Here is a 20,310-nt window from a genome sequence, read left to right as displayed (position 1 = left end):
TGGCCACTGGGCCAGGCTGACTTTCAGAACTCTAAGGCTTTGCAAAGGTTTTTCACATACATCATCTAATTTAGTTCTCACAACAACTCTGAGGTAGGTGCTATTTTACAGATCAGAAAACTGAGGCTCAGTGAGATTAAGTGACTTTGCCCTGAAACACACAGCAAGTGTCTGATGCAGGATTCAGATACAGGGTTCTTGAGTCCAAGTTCAGCTGTCTATTTCAACACTTACTTTGGCAGGGAAGGAGGGAAGGAGATAACCTTCAGTGAGAAATGAGGGACCTAGGCAGAATGGCAAATCAAGTGGAGTTTGTTGTCTTCCCTCTTCATTTTTGTGGGGCCTACATCTCCTACCTATTGGGGGCCTCTTCCGCTGCCACTTCATGTCCAAGGCCTATTCCTGGTACTTTCTTTCTCCAGTCCCTGTGATATCTCACTAAATCTTTGGCCTTTGATTGAAATGAAAAGAATGACAAAATTCCTGCAAAACTGTGTGTGATTCAGACTCCATCTTTGCTAATGTATTCAATTCTTGGTTTCACATTTAGAAAGGCACTAACAAAAAGAAGAAGGTATTGACCAGCATCACAAGAACGTTGGAGGCTTGAAAACTTTAATATATACCACGTGGAAAAACAATCTATTGAAGAGAGATTAGCCTCATTTTTTTGCCCTCAGAGGTTAGGAACATAGAAGAACTTCCTCACACATCACACTATCCCCCAAAAGAACAGTGAAATTCTTTAAAAAGTATAAGTTCAGGGTAGCTAGATGACACAATGGTCAGAGCACCAAACCTGGAGTCAGGAGGACCTGAGTTCAAATACAACCTCACACACTGACTAGCTGTGTGACTCTAGGCAAATCACTTAAGCCCAATTTCCTCCCAAACAATAAAATTTAAAAAAAATGAATTCTCTTACTGGAAGTGTTCAAGTAGAAGCTGGATGACTACTTCTGGAGGATGTTGTTGTGGGAATAATGCATATGGCAATTAGACAAGATAACCTCTAAGATGTTCAAACTTCTGTTCCTTTAGTAGGGAAGTTCTTAACCCAAGGTTCATGAACTTATTTTTTCTTTAAAAAAATTTTTTGATAGCTATTTCATTATACTTGGTTTCCTTTGTGACCCTGTTTGCTTTATTTTATGCATTTAAAAGCATTTTTTTCAAAGAAAAATTTCATAGATTTCACCAAAAGGGTCTATGAAACAAACTACTGCTTTAGTCCATCTTTCTCTATGTAGCCTATGAAGAGGAGTCTTTTCCTGCCAATCCCAAGATGCAGAAGGGGAAACCAAAGAACAAGAAGGGTATATGGGATAAAATGCTAGATTTGGAACCAGACAAATCTGCATTCAAATCTTAGCTCTGCCACTTTCTCTCATATGTGATTATAAGCAAGTCATCTAAATTCTGTATCTCTGTTTCCTCATCTATAAAATAAGATATCCCCTCCCCCTAATTAAAGGATAGATGAGCCCAAAGGTCCTTTCCAGCTCTCAACCCAAGATTGTATAATCTAAAGAGCTGGTCCAGAATCCCCTGATTTAGATGTTGAAACAATATAAGCATCCAGTCCTTGAGATGGTTCAGAGTTTCTGTCACCCTAAAAGACAGCGGTATCAGAATCAGGTGATCGGCTCAACACCTTAGAAATCTAAATTATTTGGGGAACAGCGTTATATGTTAAATAGAATTTGGAGAGCTTATGCTAACTGGGGCCTAATTATTTTGTGAGTCCAAGACATATAAAAACATAGTCTCTGCCTTCAAGGTGTTTAAAGTTTGGTTGAGGGAAGATTCTTCCCTATCCCCACCCCCCAAACAAAACAAAACAAATAAACAAACCTCGAGTATAAAGCAAGACCATAGAGGTCCAGTTAAAAAATTGTGTGGTAAAGAAATGTGTCAGAGAAATTAAAGGGCCATTTGTCTCTACATTCAGATGTGTTGAGAACCATATACTTAAAAGTAGCCATTTGATCTTGTGACTATATAACTGGGATCTGTCTTCTCATTCACTTATCAACCCCTTGTAATCTAGCTTCTGTCTCCACTACTCTACTGAAACTCTATCCTTTTTTGGGGGTCTCAAAAAGGACTTGAGTGACTTGCCTAAAGTTTCCTAGGTTACAAATGATCTCCATTGATTGGCTAAGGTTTAACTATGAATACTCTTGACCTGTTCTCAAATGGATCCTGGTCTCCAATCCATCTCTCTTCTCTGCCCTTCCCCATAAAAAAATGTTATCTTTTACTTTTATGCCACTTTCATGCTTGAATAAATGTCTCATCCCTCCCCTAAATACATTCACTTCAATAAAACCAATCAATATATCAACCAATTATAAGCAGTGTTTCATAGGAATAGTCTCCAGTCTTTGCAAGGAAGATAAGGAGACATTTTCTTCCCCTCTTCTCAAGGACCAAGTCTGGTCATTATAATTACACAGAATTCAGTTTGTGGTTTTATTCTTTCATTTACATTGTTGTAGTTATTATGTATAAACTTTCCTGGTTCAGTTTCCTTGTTTTCCATCAGTTCTATATCTACCTATGCCTTTCCAAATGTATTGTTTTCATGTTTTCTTCCTTCATAGTAATATTCCATTACTTTCAGATACCATTATTTATTTAGCTATCCCTAATCAAAAGAGAAGAATAATGGATAAAATGCTTGAGTCAGAGTCAAAAAGCCCCAGGTTCAAACCCCATCTTTGGCACATGCTGTTTATATGATCACAGTGTCCTAGGACACTCTATGGGAATATAAGTTACAGAGAAGGTGTCAATTTGCATTGATAGAAGGGGTTCTCTGATCCAGGAGTTCCTTATACCAACACAAATTAAGTCCCTATTCCCCATCAAAGGGCACTTATTTTGTTTTTGTTTTTTGTTGCTGCTATACAAGTACTGTTATGAATATTTTGGCACATGTGGGACATTTCTTTCTGACTCTGACCTGGGAGTTGGGTCTTTGGGTCAAACATTATGGACATTTTAGTTGCTTTTATAAACCACAATCACAAATTCATTTAGATAATAATCACATCAATTCATAGTTCCATCGACATTGTATTAATATGCCTCCCTTTCCCCAACTCCTCCATCGTTGACCACTTTCATCCTTTTGTCGTGTTGCAAATTTTCTCAATGCAGAATAAAATCTCAGAGATGATTTTATTCACATTTATTTTATTATTAAGGACTTGGCTCTGCCTGGGGCCCTTTTCTCAGTCTATACTTTTGTTTTCTTTGGGATATTATTAGGTCCCATGGATTCATTTATTATATTTATTCAGATTAACATCATATCTGTTTATTCCTCTCCTAAACTTCAATCCCAATCTCCAATTCCATGTGAAATTTCCAGAGTTCAGGACATTAAAGAAATAATTCAGTACCTGAACTGTCACTCGAAGTAAATCAGCCTTCACATTAGTCCCAGACTACCATTCAATCTACCTCTCATTTAAACTTTATTCCAATTTCATGAACATTCTTTTATCTTTTCCTCACATTCTCAATCCTTTCCCACCTCTCTTGTTTCATTCTCTAATTATAATAGGGCTCAGCTCTCCTTCACATCATATTTCTATTTCCCACCTCTTCTCAGACATCCCCTTAATCACTTGGATATTGTGATTTCCCTGTGTGCAGATTTTTCTCCCAAATGCTCACAATGTCTAGCATCCATTGGCTTAACTATTATCTCTGGAGTACCTATGTAATGATAAGTGAGATTGACAACAATTTGAAACTCAAGGAGGGGGATGCTAATGTCCTAATGGAATTACCTCTCCCTTTGCTCAAGCAGGTTTTCCGTTAACTATGCTAATACTTTCTTGAACTGTATATCCCAATTTAGAGGAATATTTCCAGATTAAGTCGATAAGAAAAAAGATAGAGACATAACTGGTAACTGCTAAGCCAAGGCAGGCTTTTTTATTTCTTCAAAATTAAACCACCATCCTTCTCCCCTTGGGACTGGAATGTTGTCTTTGGAGAGACCTCTGAAGGATGGGGATGAAGACTGAGGGAACAACAGCTTTTCTGGAACACGGAATAAGAATAGAGAAAGCAGACTCTTCTCCTTCTTCTCACCTCCACAGCTGGCATCAGGAATATTTTTTCTTGGCCTAAAAAAGACATATAAATACCTCTTGTCAATCTCCCAGGTAACATCACGGTGGAGAAATAAGTAAAGAGACATGTTGCAGAATGGAGAAGCCAAGGACTTGAGACTATCTACGTCAAATATTTATAAGAGACTGGATTCTTGTTGAAATTCATCCATCACTTATTTTAATTTCACCTTGAATTTCTCCATTCCCACCAATCCAATTTGTAAGGTTAAAAGTTAAAACCACTTTGGGGTACTTTGTGGGGCCTTTGGGGCTATTTCCTTCCTCCTTCACATTTCCACTACCCTTGATGACTTATGGGTTCATCATATTTTCTAAGGGTGGTTTTAGATCATAATTGTGTCCCATTTTCCTTTCTCCTTTTTTTAATTTCTTACCATGGCTCTCCACACCAGGGCACTGACCAGCAGGCCATACAGCATGGCTTTCCCCAGCAGGATCTCATAAAGGAAGGTGGCAGACTGGATACTGCGCTGATAGGACTCTGTGAGGGTAGAGACCCCATTCTTGTAAGCACACAATTCTGGCCTCCTCTAGTCCCACATTGCCATCACTGATGGGACAATGGAGGAGTATATCCAATCAATCAATCAATAAACATTTATTAAGTGCCTACTCAATGCCAGGCACTGTGCTAAACTTTGGGAATACAAAAAGAGGCAAAAGAAAATCCCTGTCTTCAAGGAGCTTACCCAAGGGATATCTGGGCTATGGTTGCTGGCAAAAGGGTAGGGAATAAGGAGAAAAGAGAAAAAGAGATTTACTTACCAGAGGTAACACCACAATCTGAAAGAGAAAATTGGGAACATATTGAATAATCCTTGGCTTTCCCAAAGGTGTTATCTTTAGGCCATGTAGGTTAAATCATGGCTATTGGTCTAAGAACCAAAATAAATGCTGAGGCATTTTTACATATTGTTTTAAAAATGTAATGCCTTCTAACTTAGCCCTAGCCCTATACTTCTCTCCTTGCTAGTACTTTGAAAAAACACATTATCTTTATAATTGTGGGCAAATGGAAAGATGCAACATTAGAGGGATATTCTGTAGATTACACAAGTTGGTAGTCTGGGGCTGCTATCTGCAAGATTCTGATTGGAGTTGAAGGAGAAAGCTGAGCCTGAGTTGATACCTAGTTCATGCAGGAGGAAGCCTTGATTACTTCCAGGGAAATGTAGCCTGACTCTTTTTTTTTTCTCTAGATCCATGTTGCCAAGGGATATTCTTGGGGACAGATTATTTTCTTTCTTTTATTGTCTGTATTTTTGATTCTCTGCCTTCCCTCTCTGCTTTTGTTTTTGGATTTTTTTTCATTCTGTCCTTGTCCTTTTCTGCCTTTCTCTTCCCCTCCCTGTGTCTCTGTCTTGGTCTTCTTTTCTGGGTCTGTTTGCCCATTATACAACCCCCATCGTACCCCTACTCATGATACTTCTCACCTGCCTTTCCCCAGATCTGGTCACTGACATTCTGGGTGATGGGTTTGCTTGTGTTACCGGTCCAGGGCTCATCCTCTGAGATCCCATGGAACAATACTTGGCAACGGAAACTGTTCTTGGGATTGCGCCAGAAGGGAGCAGAAACCCGGAGGCGACTGCTCAGCGAGTACTTGGAGAAGTCGTTATCAGGCTGCTCCTTGGAGGGCTGAGGGTCTGTGCTGACCCCAACTTGAGTCTGCTGCCCATTCACCCACCAGCTCAGCTCCACAAGGTCAGGGTAGAAGCCTGTGGCCAGACAGACCAGTGTGGCCTTTCCCTTCTCCTCGATCTCTTCCTCAGATGGTTGAAACACAGTTACCTTTGGGGGAATCACCTTGTTCAGGTCATCTGAAAAATGGAAAGGGGTTGGTATCCAAGACTGGACAGAGAGCTGTTTTACTGTAAGAGGGAGGAAGAAGGATGCTTTATGTATTTGCTTATTTGTAGTACTCTTTGAGAATTAAGGTGCCCTCTTTGTTAAAATCTTATCTATTCTTCATCTATTTAAAGAATAATCACCCTTGCCAATCTCTTCATTTTACAGATAAGAAACCTGAAAAACCTTCCCTGATCTCACAGATAGATGTCACAGGATTCCATAACCCTCTAGTCCACTTGTAATATTATGTTTTGCATTGTAATTTTTATACATACTTTGTATACATACATATAATTTTTGAATATATAATTTATCTTTCCTATTGAAATACACTGAATTCCTTGAATTCAGATATATTATTTTGTTTACTTTTATATTTCTTTTAGTGCATAACAAATTATTTTGAATATAGCAGATACTTAATAAGTGGTGTTGTGATTTAATTGAAAAGCCTTTTCAAGGACTGTAGATCTAGAATCCTTGAAGGACTTTTTTTCCCTACCATACCTCACATGTATAAAGCTATATTGCTTCTGTCATTGAAGTCTCAATTCCCTTTCCATTTTGGTAGACTTCTTTGAGCCTTTAAGCCTATCTCTCCTCCACATCTCCCCATTTCTTTCAAAGGCACAAGTATCCTTTCAGACATTCAACATTGGAGTCATCCTCTTCCTTAATACTATTATATGGGGTGTCCCAAAAATCTTATTTTCTGGCACTAAGATTTTTGGGACATCTTACATAAGATTGTCAACCTTACCTCCACAACTTCTCCAACATCTGTCCTCTTTTCTACACTCACTTGGTCTTACCTTATTTCAGGCCCTTATCATCACTTACCTGGTCTGTTTTTGTAGCTTCCTAATTGGTCTCCCAGCACCTTTTCTAATTCTTCCATATAGTTGCTAAATCCAAATTCCTAAAGGACAGATCTGACCATGTCTCCTCTTCCCCCAACCCCATCAATAAATCTTCAATGACTTTATATTATCTCTAGGATGAAAACAATATGCTCAGCTGGATATTTAAAATCCTCTACAATCTGCCCCTCTCCCCTTCTCTGCTTTTATTTCATATTACTCCCCTTGAAGCATTTCCTGATCCAGTCAAACTGGACTACTGGCTGTTCCTTGCCCAAGACTTTCCATCTACCACCTCCATCACTTTGCACAAGTGGACTCCCATGTTCCCTTCCCCAGATGCCTAAGAGAATCCATAGCTTCCTTCAAATTAACCTAAGGCAAGGCCCTATATATCTACTTTGGCTCCATTAGCAAGCCCACAGTTTCTTTATCTGTAAATGTCTCCCTACTGTGACAACTCAAAATGATCAACCATCTGAAGCTTCATATAATCTGAATTGCATCTTCTGAGTCAGCTGGTGGTACAGTAGATAGAGTAATGAGCCTGGAGTCTAGAAGACCTTAGTTCAAATCCAGCCTCAGCACTTACTAGCTATGTGACCTTGGCCCTGGGCAAGTCACTTAACCTTCGTTTGCCTCAATTTTCTCAATGGCCAAAAAGGGATAATAATGGCACCCACCTCACAGAATTGTGAGGATCAAGTGAAACAATATTTAGGGGCTATATATAAATGCTTATTTCCTCCCTCCTTCATGTCAGAACTTCTTTGATCCCATTTCCTTAAGGTCTTGATATCATAGGTGAATGGTTTTATACTCTAATAAACTCAGCTATGTGGAGTGGTGAATAGAGCACTGGGCCAGGAGTCAGAAAGACCTGAGTTCAAATCGAACCCTCAGAAACTATGTGACCATGGACGTGTCATTTAACCCTGTTACCTCAGTTTCCTCATCTGTAAAATGAACTGGAGACAGAAATGATAAACCACTTGGTTAATCTTTGCCAAGAAAACCCCAAATGGGACCGGGAAGAGTCAGAGGAGACTGAAAAACAACAACAAACTCATTTAAGCTAAGGGGAGTTTTATGGTGGCAGGGATCCTATCTTATTTATCTTTATAACCTCTATATACCTAAGAGCTAAAATAAGTGTTTGTTAAATTGGTCTAGGACTTAATGCTGAACGAGAAAAGGCATTTAGTAGAAATCAACTCTCCCTTCTAGAATCTTGCTGTCATAAATGGAAGTGATCTAAGATCTTTACCGAAGAATGAGGTACATTTTCATCCCCAACAAGTGGCCATCCAGCCTCTGCTTGACCACCTCAAGGGACAGGGAATTCACCACCTAGTAAAGCATCCTGGTCTATTTTTGGATAGCTCAAACTAATAAGAAAGCTTTCCCTAGATTGAGTTGAAATATTCCTCCCTAATACATATTAATCTTAGTTCTCCCCTCTAGAGCTAAGAGGAATAAATATAATCCCTATTTTACAAGAGAACTCATCAAACATTAGATTCATATTGCACCCTTCTAAAGTAAAATATATGCATTTAAAGAGCCTGGAGTTTCTATTCCCTCTCTTCTTATCTGTCATCAAACCCAGAGTAGTAACTGTAATGGTGGGGATTTTAGGCCTAGTGCGAGGGAAAGAGGAAATATTAAAGGGCTAGAGAGTCCTGTGATACCCTTGAGTCAATCACCCAATGGAGACAAGAACTTGCTCCTCCAATTTATATGACTGACTAATGTGATGGGTGCTCATGGGCAAGGCTTGGTGGTGGTGGTATGGACATCATCCTTACTTTTCACCTCTATAGGACTCATTTCCTTCATTTCTAAAAATTAAGGTTGGGATGGGATAATCTCTAACATTTTTCCAGTTCAAAATCCTATGATTTTTCTCAAGGAACAGGATCTCAGAGTAAGAGAGTGAAGGACTTGGGGAAGGGGAGGGGCAGACTTTGTATACTATACAGGAGGTTACTTTGAAAGCCCAGACTGGAACTGGTTTTCTCCCATTGCCTGTGTCTGGTGCTCGCATACTCCCTTCTACTATGTTCATCAATTATTATCATCTTTCCCCTCCTTCCTCTTCATCACCACTAAATAAGTAAACACTTAAGTGTCCTCTGGGTATAGAGCACTATACTAGATTTTAAGTTCTATATATGCCATTCCATAAATCAAGATGAAGGGAGAAACCAACACCTCTCTCTCTCTCTCTCGCTTTCTCTCAACTAACATCCTCTGCCTCCATTGGATAGAACAAATAAAGTGCAGAACACGATTATAGCTGGAATAGACTTTGGAGCTCTTATAATGCAACACTCTCATCTTATAGATGATGTGCTCTAGGCCCAGAGACATAGAGTAAGTAACTTGCCCAAGGTCACCAAGCTTGGAGATCTGTCTGAATCCAGGTACTGTCACTCCAAATTCAGTGTCTTTCTCATGACTCCACACTGTCTGGCTGTTAATCCACACTCTCTCTCTGCTTGGATCCTTTCCCTTTGATCTTTATCTCCTTTTAGACACTATTTTTGTCCACTGGAGAAGGCTTGGGAAGCATACTTCCCTCCACCCCCTTCAGAAACAAAAACCACCCTCTGCCTAGAAACCAAAGAGTGAGACTAGTCCCTCTGCTACCTTCCTCCATCCCCCTTCCACTCCAATTTGTTCATGTACACTCAGGTTTTCTTGGAATAAATCCATTGTTAGGGGAGAGGAAAGTATGGGGGGGAGAACTCAGGTTAGCACCTGAGATGGGGGAGGCTGAAGCTTTTCCAAAGCTACCTTCGGCTACAAATCCTCCCACCAAGAGATGCTAGCTGGGAGGGTGTATCACCTGTGACCTGTAGCTGGGTATGCGAGCTGAAACGCTGGCTCCTAGGCAAATTGGTGCAGAAAAGACCAGGGAGCCAGTCCGCCACGTCTGCCGGGGCTGCGGTCTTGGTTCATCTCAGCCAGCCCCCCCTACTCCCCTCACCATTCCCTTACCGTCCACTCAGATCGGAAAAGAATAGTCTATGGGGCAGGAGGAAGGGTGCGTAGGGGATGGAAATGGCTCCGGCTCTTTCTCTGTCGTAGTTACTATTCCCCAGCACCGTCCTTCTCGGTGGCCAGGAGCTATGGTGTCGTGTCGGGACCCTTCCGGACCTTGCCCTGTATGAGCTGTACGGGGACACTCACCTATGACGATCAGACGACTTCCAGATCCAAAAGTCTGGGCTGCGTTACCAGAGTCACAGCCCCCAGGCCCCTCACAAAAAGCGAACTCCCAACCGTTCTCTGCTCCTCGTCTCTACCCTAGGGACATCCACTCTTCCCTGGGGATTCTGCCTGCCTCCATCAGGTCTTTATACAGGCTTACCTAGAACGACGAGCCAGGAGCCCGTCCCGAAGTAGAGGATGTCTGTGCTCACAGCTCGGCAGCCCCGCACACAAATGGACTGGGGAGGAGGAGGACTATAGGGGGTCCCTATTCCAGTCCCTGCCAGCTCTCTCCTAGGCTGGGAGCAGCTACCAACGCTGCCCTATTCACTGCTCACTGAGAGGGATTAAGTGGGAATTTTAATACAGGATAGTGGGTGCTGCCTTCTCTTACCCAGAACCGTTAGCCTGGTTCCGGCTCCAAAGTATAATGGTTCGCCGGCGTTAGCACAGCAGCTAAGGCTACAGCTCAAATTCGGGCCACAGCTCAAACTCGGGTATGCTCCTGAGAGGCTTCACGCTCCTGCCGAGGGATCCCGGTACTCTCCGTGTTCCTCACACACCCTCTGGTCCAGAGGTTCCAGAAGGAGAGTAAGGTGGCTAGGGTAGGTTGGTTTGCATGGGTACTGTCAAAACCAAGATGCAGCTGTCATTTCCCAACCCCTCTCCCTTAAATCCTGGATCCCAATTCCTCACCTAGAACACTGAGCCTGGTCCCAGGTCCAAAATGAAACACATTGCGACACAGTAGGAAGCGGACGGCCAAGAATTCTTCCCTATCCCCTAGGGGCCTCCCTTGCCTTCTAATTCCCGATTCTCCTGAACCGGGTATGCAAGACACAGTGAAATAAGTGCAAATGGTTGGATTCATTTAAAGTCAAATTAACATAAAGATAACATGGGCAGTTACTCTTTGGCTCCTCAACATTATGGAGGACAGTGCTTTCCTATTTCATTTTATAACATTATAAAACATTGATTTCTCATTGGAATGGATCCTTTGTGACTATATTGCCACAGGACTCTACATCTTCTGAATCAACCTTCTAACTCATTCGAATCCAAGAGATTGCCTACCATATATATACCTTGAGACTTTAACCTAAACCTATGAATTAGAGATAGGAATTGAGTCGTCACTTGGAGGAAGGAAAGGGCACTGAGTCCAGGCTACAACTTAGATAGGAATCAAGCAGATATTTTCAGCTATTGCCTCTAGAGATCACTTTTCCTCCAACAAAATTGTCCTTTTAGACCAGCAAAAAGGGGAAGAGACAGAGGGTAGGGGATATCCTAGGGGTGAGGGATTTTTGTAAAGGCATTTCATAAACTTGAATCATTGTGCGCCCCCCCTCCCCCCAGTCCCCACAATGATACAGCTTGCTACAAAAATAGCCCCTCCTCCTCATCCCCTTCCCTCAACCCAGAGGAAGTTTTGGGGAGTGCTTGTGGTAGAAACTGGTGGAACAGGGTTTGGGGGAGGAGTAAAGTGGAAATTGGTGAGGGAACTGAAGAAACAAACTCAGGGGGCCCAGGCAGGGAGTAGATGCTCCCCTCCCTAGATGGCACCTGTATAGGAGTATCGACTCTGACAATACCTGGGCCTTTCTGCTTAGACTCTTATTTATAAAGAAGTAGAGAGGGCAGGGCTAAAGTTCAAGGAAGGTGTTTCTCTTTATCTAAGGGGCTGACACTTGAAATCGCTAGCTATGTCTCAATTAGCAAAGAGACATCATTCTCACAGGGAGAAAATTCCCAGAGGACCACAACCTCTGATGAAGTGAATTGTAAAGTGGAAGAAAAGGGGTTTTCTGAGTTGCTGGTCCAATTCTCTGCCTTCTGGTAATCTCAGAGGTAAGAATAGTAACAATAATAATACTTGATATTTACATAGCACTTAAAAACTTTGCAAAGTGTTTTACATACATCATCTCATTTGATCCTCACAACAGCCCCACAAAGTAGGCACACTCTTAGAAATGAAGAAACTGAAGTTCAGAGAAGTGACATCTGTGGGGCCCCATAGCTAGTGTCTGAGGTGAGGCTCTAACCCAGGTCGTTCTGACTCTATTAGAATACAAAGTGTTGGAGGTGTTATTTCTTCTCCTCTTTGTATCCCCAGTGTTGCACACATGGTAAGCTTATAATAAATACAAGTTGATTGAGCCCAAGTACAGCATGGTATTCACTACAGCACTCTCACTGGGGAAGGAGTTTTTACTTTTTTGGTGTCATAGACTCCTTTGACAATCTGGTGAAACCTATGGGCTCCTCATAATAATCTTTTTAAATGTATAAAATAAGATATATAAGTACAAAAACCAATCCTATTAAATAATTATCACAAAATTTTTAAAGTTCTACTCTAAGTTAAGAACTTTGTTCTAAGGATCTGAAATAATTTTCAGTAACAACTAGGCTGTTGATGCATCAAGGAATAAAAACAGAGTTGCAAAGCAAGCTAAACTTCTTGTCCTCCCACCTCCTTCTTGTGTTCCTCTTCTAACTTCTTGAGTCTCTCTTTTCCCTGCCTTCTCAGATGGAATTTGTTTTCCTCCAGATCTCATAGTATTCCCTACAGAGGAAGTAAAAGGAGAGGATAGATGTTTTACATAATTTGGCCAATTCACACTCCACCTGTTCTATTATGTTCAGTTCTAGGTATCATTTTCAGAAAGACATTAATAATTTGAATCAAGTCCACAGGAGGGCAACTAGAATAGTCAGGGCACTTACAAATTTTGTCATACACTATGTGGAAGGAAATGCTTATCCCTAGAGGGCAGAACCCTAGAAGTATTTCTTAACACTTTGAACTCTCCCTAAAAAGAATAATGTAATTCCTCAGTGGTTCCTTGTCATTGCAGTATTCAAAGTTGACTTGACAACCACATGGCTGAGAGTGGCCAAAGGCCCACGTGATTGAGATTCAAATGAACATTACAGATGAAATGCTTTACTTTTCTACTTTTGCCACTTGAGGAGGCAACAGTCCACTTATCACTGAAGATGATCTCAGTTATTAGAACATAGATTCTTAATCTGGGTCCATTGACTTTTTTCATAGATATTTCAATAACTGTATTTCAATAGAATGAATTTCTTTGTATTCCTATGTGTTTTATTTAAAAACCATTTATTTATTTAAACTTTATTTTAAATGTTTTAAAAACAATTTATTTTATTTAAGAGCATTTATTTATTTAAAAATACACAAAAAAGATTAAGGAACCCTGGTCTAGATGTAGGATTGTAATGAAAAGAATCTTGGAGTCAATCAATCAACTAGCATTTATAAAGAACTCACTAAGAGCTCAACACTGGGGATACAAAGACAACAAGGTTTTCCCCATGAGGTGTTTCCCTGGAACCAACCACCCTGGTTTTTCTTCTCCCTAAAGACTCCCCCCACCGGAAAAATAAAAGGTAAAATCAGTTTGAGAGGCAGCATGTCTAAATGGATAGAGATTAGGAGACTGTCAGAAAGACATAGCTTGAGTCCTGCCTCTAACACATATTAACTATGTGACTGTGGGCAGGTCACAACATCTAAGGGCTCCTTTGACATCTCTATGACAATAAATAGCAGAATAGTTGCTGATTTGCATTGGGGAGTTCTTTTACCAAGGAGGGCCCTCTACCATACAATTCCATGTACTGATAAAAAAAAATAGGTTTACATGAATCTCAAGGTATTCCAAAAAGAAGAAAAGAAGTCAAATAAGAGTAGCATGAGTAAGGGGTCTGTGTGGCAGTAGGGAGATGTAATCCTATCTCTTTACTTGGCATTAGTCAGTATTAATACCCTAATTGTATGAATGTGGACTTTAGAGCATCTTTTTTTTTAATCTAATGCCTTTCTACTACATTTTCTGCCTCTTTAAGTCACTGGTCAGAAAGCAGGGCCCTCCAAAGTCTTGGGCCTGGGGCAACCCCCTAATCTGTCATACTTTGGTAATGGCTCTTGGATTTCCTCTGAATCCTTTTATCTCATCTATTCTCAGCCCATTCTACAGGATAGGAGTCCTTTCAGAAAATGAGTAGCAAGAAAAGTATAGTGGTGAGAATGTAGAACATAGAACCAAGAAGACCTGAGTTCAAATCCCAACTCCATGACTTGGAGAAAGTCACTTAAAGTCTCTGGGCTTTGGTTTCCTCACCTACAAAATAAGGAATTTGGGCCACAAAACCTCTGAAGTCCCTTCCAGGTCCAAATCCATGATATTATAATACAAACATCTGTTCAGACTGGGACAAATCAGGTGTTGAGTCAGAACAGGCTTCCAGGCTCTGAGATAGCCCTTAGTTTCTCTCATTCTGCATACTCTGGCCCATTGAGGAGACATCCTTGATAGTGGGAGCAGTTGCATGACATTTAGTAAATCACAGTTCCCAGGGGAAGGGAGTTAGCAAGAATAAAGGTCATATGTTGAGCAGAAATAGGATGGGGCAGGTGAAATGGGACCCACTCACTATGTGAGTGTAGAGAACCTTCCTACAGAGGGAGACAGGAAAAGCTTAAGACATACATATATAGACCTGGTCCCTGTCTTCAAAGAGATTGCAGTTTGTAGGTGGAGGAGGGAAGAAGTCAGGTTTCTATCCTCCTCCCTTCAGCTACTAGAGTTTAAAGAAAGACAGCATACTTCTGGCCAAGTGATAAATTCAGTAATACAGATATCAGTCTTATAGGAGTTGGAGAGGGGAATGACTCTCCGGGCTATTTAAATGTGCTGAAAACTCATGTTAAAAAGTAGCCATTTGACCTAGTGATTGGGTGAGTCAGGTCTACCAACATTTCCATTCCCCCTTATAACTTGGTTTTTGAGGCAGCTAGGTGGTGCAGTGGATAGAGCACTGGGCCTGGGGCCAATAAAACCTGAGTTCAAGGCAGCTAGGTGGCACAGTGGATAGAGCACTGGCCCTGAAGTCAGGAGGACCTGAGTTCAAATCTGACCTCAGACCAAACACCTGACACTTACTAGCTGTGTGACCCTGGGCAAGTCACTTAACCCCAATTGCCTAAACAAACAAACAAACAAACAAAAACCTGAGTTCAAATCCAATTTCATACACTGCCTAGCTATGTGACTCCATCTGTGCCAGTTTTCTCAACTATAGAATGAGGACAATAATAGAAATTATCTCTCAGGGTTGTTGGGAGGATTAAATGAGATAATATTTGTAAAATGTTTTGCATAGTCCCTGGTACAGAGTAGCTGCTTAATAATAAGCATAATAAAAGTAAGCATTAATAAATGCTTATTTCTTTTTTCCTGACCCTACCATTGAATTAAAACTGTTCTCTCCTAAGTTACAAATGATTACTCTTTATTTGATTTAAAATTTTTTTTATTTTACCTTCATTTCTTAATATATGCCTCATTCCTCCTTTACCCTAGTGAGTCATGACTTGTAAAGAAAAACAACAACATAGGTGGCACAGTGGATAGAGCACCAGCCCTGGAGTCAGGAGGACCTGAGTTCAAATCCGGCCTCAGACACTTGACACTTATTAGCTGTGTGACCTTGGCAAGTCACTTAACCCCATTGCTTAGCAAAAAAAAGAGAACAAAACAAACAAAAAAACAGCAAAAGAGAATAAATAATGGAATAGAGCAAAAATAGTGAATGCATCAAGCAGGCATGACAGTTTATACAATATTGCCCACTTAGAGTTCCTCACTTTTACAAAGAATGAGGTAGGTCTATTTTCCCATTTATTCTCCTAGACCTATATTAGTCATTATACTTCCACAGTTCTGTATTCATTAGATATGTTGTCTTTCTTGTTGTATTTATTTTATTCTGTATCAGTTCATATGTCTTCTCATGCGCCTGAGAATTCCTTATATTCATAGTTTCTTATGCTACAGTAATATTTCATTACAATAATGTAACCTGATTTGTTTAAAAGATATCTATTTGGTTTTCAATTCTTTGCTGCTACAAAGCATGATGTTATGAATATTTTATGGGACTTATTTTCCTGTCTTTGACCTCCTTGAGGAATATGCTTAGCAGTAGTATTTCCAAATGAAAGGGTATGGGCATTTTAGTCAATTAATTTTTTTAAAATAATAATTATAAATTGCTTTTCAGAGTGTTTGGACCAACTTCCTAGCTCCGCCAGTAGTGTATTAGGATGCCTAGCTTTCTACAGTCCCTCCAACACTGAGTATTTCCATCTTATGTCATTTTTACCAAATTGCTTGGTGTGAGTTGAAACTTAAGAATTTGATTTGTTTCTCTTATTGTTAGTGATTTGATTCTGCCATGGTTCCTTTTCTTAGTCTACATTTCACTCTCTTCAGATTCTTATTAATTTCTATGCAGTTAACTCTAAACTCTATATATCCAGTCCCAATCTCTCCCATTAACTTCAATCCCCAATTATTAACTCTAGATGAAAATTTGGTATGAACTATATCTATGAACTATATAAAATACATCTCTCCCTGAGCTGTCCCTCATGCGGGCTTTCTCCTCTTCATACCCAGGTCCAGATTGCCTCACAGTGCAGCTTTCTTGTTTCCAACTTAGTCAATTTATTATTCTTCCCTTCGCTTCCCTTCCCTTCATTTTCCCTCATTTTCCACTGTTTAATTAATTTTCAATATCATCTCAAGCCCTTTACTACAATATGGTTCAATTCTCCTTCACACCAGAACTCTGTTTTTTGTTTCTTCAGACACTGCCTTACTAGTTTGGATATTGCAATTCCCTTGTGTGCAGCTTTCTCCCCAGTGTATCTATAGTCATTAGCGTCCATTGGCCTGGGTATACTTCTGGAGTGCCTGTGTAAGGACAGGTGAGATTGCCAACTGCATTTTATGGCACTCTAGGAAAGGGATGCTAATGTCACAGTGGGTAATCTTCTCATGGTGGGGAAACTCTGTTGACATTTTTAATGAAATACTCTAACACTTTCATGAACTCTATGTCATGACTTGGAAGATTATTTCCAAATGTAAGTCAATGATGTGAAAAAAAAGAGAAAAGATGGAGACACAGTTGGTAACAGCTAAGCAGGGCAAGACCTTTTTTATTTCTTCAGGATTAAGCCACCATTCTTCTTCTCTGTGAGCTTCAGAGTTCTTTTTGAGGAGACCTGTAAAAGATGAAGATGGGAACCGAGGAAATAATAGTTCTTCTGGAACACAGGATAGGAATAGGGAAAGCAGTAACCAAGATGGGTGCTGAATTCTCCTGCTCTCTCCTCCCTGTTGTTATCTCCACAAGTGGCCTCAGGAATGTTTTTTCTTGGCCTGAGGAAGAGATACAATTACCACTTTATAGGTTTTCCAGGTAACATGGCTGTGGGGAATGGAGCTGAAGGAAGAGATGTGTTGCAGAAGGGGAAGCTCAGAAGATGGAAATACTTAAGTGGTGTCTCTGTAGGAGAACAGGCTCTTATTGTAGTTCCCTGATTCTAGCCCACCCCATATTTAAGTTTCAATGTGAATTTCCCACTCTCATCAATCCCATTTGTAAGTTGAAAAAATTCAAGTCATTTTGGAGGTGTTCTCTGGGAGTTTTTGGGATTACTCCCCTTCTCCCTCCCCCCCCCTTCTACCCTTAGTAAATCAAGAAGACTCCCAAGGGATGCTTCTAGATAACAGATCTGTCTCATTTGCCTTCCACCCTTTTCATGCCCTTACCATGGTTCTCCACAGCAGAGCACTGACCAGCAGGCCATACAGCATGGCTTTCCCCAGTAGGATCTCGTAGAAGAAGGTGGCAGACTGGATACTTTGTTGATAGGACTCTGTGAGGGTTGGAACCCAATATCTATAAGAAAGCATCTCTAGCCTTCCTAGTCCCATATTCCCACCACTTGATAGGGCAGGAAGGACTTGCTATACATATTCATAGCTATTTATATATTTCTTCCCCTATTAGATTGTAAGCTTCTCAAGGGCAGGGACTGACCTTTACCTTTTTTGGATCCTAAGCACTTAGCACTACCTGCAGTAGTTGCTTAATAAATATTCATTGACTAACTAGCTAGCTGACTTAGGCTATGGTTGTTGGCACAAGAGTATGAGACAGGAAGAAAAGATAGTTTCACTTACCAGAGGTAACACCACAATCTGAAAGAAAAAATTGAGGACATAAATGAGAAGCTTTGAATTTCCCAAGGATGTTGTCTTTTAGGTAGGCCACATAGGTTAATATAAGCTTATAGACCTAGGGCCCAAAATAAATCATGAAACAAGTATTCATAATTCAAATAAAATATAAATTCTGATATATTCTGACTTAACCCTGGTCCTGTATTTCTTCCCTTGATGCCGTCATTAAAAAAAAATCCCTGTGATCTTGGGCAAATGGAAGGATGCAAGGTCAGCTGGACACTGTGAATTGCTGAGCTGCACAGGTTGATAGGCTGGAGGGAGGCTCTCTGTAAGACTCTAATTGTGACTGAGCAGGAAGGCTGCACCTGGGTTGATATCTTACCCAAGAAGTGGCCTTGGTTATTTCCAGGGAAATAATTCTTCCCCTCTCTTAATACATGAAACCTGGGGAGATCCCTGGAGACAGACTATTTTGGTTCTCTGCCTATTTGATTATCTGTCTTCTCTCTGTTCTGTCTTTGACTGTGGATTATCTTCTATCTTTTCCTTGGCACCCTCTCTTCCAGATCTCTCTCTCTCTCCTTTGGTTTCCTTCTCTGGATCTATCTTTTTCAACACCCACACCATTTCCATCCTGGTTCAGTTTATGATGTTCTCACCTGCCTTTCCCCAGATCTGGTCACTGACATTCTGGGTGATGGGTTTGCTTGTGTTACCGGTCCAGGGCTCATCCTCTGAGATCCCATGGAACAATACTTGGCAACGGAAACTGTTCTTGGGATTGCGCCAGAAGGGAGCAGAAACCCGGAGGCGGCTGCTCATCGAGTACTTGGAGAAGTCGTTATCAGGCTGCTCCTTGGAGGGCTGAGGGTCTGTGCTGACCCCAACTTGAGTCTGCTGCCCATTCACCCACCAGCTCAGCTTCACAAGGTCAGGGTAGAAACCTGTGGCCAGACAGACCAGTGTGGCCTTTCCCTTCTCCTCAATTTCTTCCTCGGATGGCTGAAACACAGTCACTTTTGGAGGAGTTACCTTGTTCAGGTCATCTGAAAAATGAAAAGAGGTTGGAACCCAGGACTGGTCACAGAGCTGTCTTCTTAGGGAATCAAAAGGGAAAGAGTATTAGTCTAATATCATTTATCCAGTCTAGTATCACTTGTTGACTCTTAGATATCTCAAAATGGATGACCCTTAGGCCTCTCAAAATCAAAAACAAAACTCATTTTTCCATCTTGCCCCCGCCATTCTTCCCTTCTTCCAAACTTTCCTACTACTATCAAAGTCACTACCATACTTCGTGTTACCCAGGCTTTCTTTCTTTCTCTCTCTCTTTTTTTTAGGCAATTAGGGTTAAGTGACTTGCCCAGCTAGTAAGTGTCAAGTGTTTGGTCTGAGGCTGGATTTGAACTCAGATCCTCCTGACTCCAGGGCTGGTGCTCTATCCATTGTACCACTTGGCTGCCCCATTACTCAGGCTTTTAATCTCAATGTGACCCTGTTTTCTTCACTCTCTCAGTACAAATATCCACATTATTGCCAAAATCTTTTCTCCATCTTTGCAATGTCTCATTTACCTCCCCTTCTCTCCACTCACATATTTGCCATCCTGGTACAGTACTTCATTACCTCACACCGCTCTCCTTGCATCAAATCTCTCCCCAGTCTAATCCATCTTCCACCCACGTTGCAAAGACATCTTGCTAAGGCAAAGGTCTGACCTTGACACTAATACCATGCCCACCCTCTCCCACACACTCAACTTACTCCATTGGCTCCCTATTACCTCTAGGATCTAATATAAAATGCTATATTTGGCTTTTAAAGCCCTTCAGACTTGGCACCTTTCTACCTTTCCAGTTTTCTTACACTTGACTTCCCTCCACAAATATTATAGTCCAATGACACCCTACCTTCTTGCTGTACCTCAGACACAACACTCAATCTCCCTGCTATGTTCCTTTTTATTGGTTTGGAATGCTCTCCCTCCTCACTTCTACCTTCTAGTTTCTTTGACTTCCTTCCAGACTCAGCTTGTACAGGCCCTTCTGCAAGAGATATGTATTTGATATCTACCACCCCCCCCACCTTCCCTCTAGTATTACCTTCTATCTATCTATCTATCTATCTATCTATCTATCTATCTATCTATCT

At 40.9% G+C, this 20,310-nt stretch overlaps 2 gene segments (V, D, J or C); both read right to left on the bottom strand.

Moving 5' to 3' along the window:
* Positions 1–3,925: 3,925 nt before the first annotated feature.
* Positions 3,926–20,310, bottom strand: part of LOC114027270 — a 23,335-nt gene continuing 6,950 nt past the window's right edge. Inside the window, 5 exon segments of the C gene segment in view lie at positions 3,926–4,145; positions 4,529–4,635; positions 4,920–4,937; positions 5,588–5,974; positions 10,778–10,967. Of these exon segments, the coding sequence occupies positions 4,125–4,145; positions 4,529–4,635; positions 4,920–4,937; positions 5,588–5,974; positions 10,778–10,952 (708 nt within the window).
* Positions 17,096–20,310, bottom strand: part of LOC114027279 — a 9,842-nt gene continuing 6,627 nt past the window's right edge. Inside the window, 4 exon segments of the C gene segment in view lie at positions 17,096–17,349; positions 17,743–17,849; positions 18,157–18,174; positions 18,819–19,205. Coding sequence covers positions 17,329–17,349; positions 17,743–17,849; positions 18,157–18,174; positions 18,819–19,205 — 533 coding nt within the window.

Source organism: Vombatus ursinus, unplaced genomic scaffold (assembly GCF_900497805.2).
Source record: "Vombatus ursinus unplaced genomic scaffold, bare-nosed wombat genome assembly UNPS02014858.1, whole genome shotgun sequence".
NCBI lineage: Eukaryota > Metazoa > Chordata > Mammalia > Diprotodontia > Vombatidae > Vombatus > Vombatus ursinus.
The sequence above is the reverse complement of the archived record's forward strand: the minus strand, read 5'-3'. Positions and strand labels throughout refer to the sequence as shown.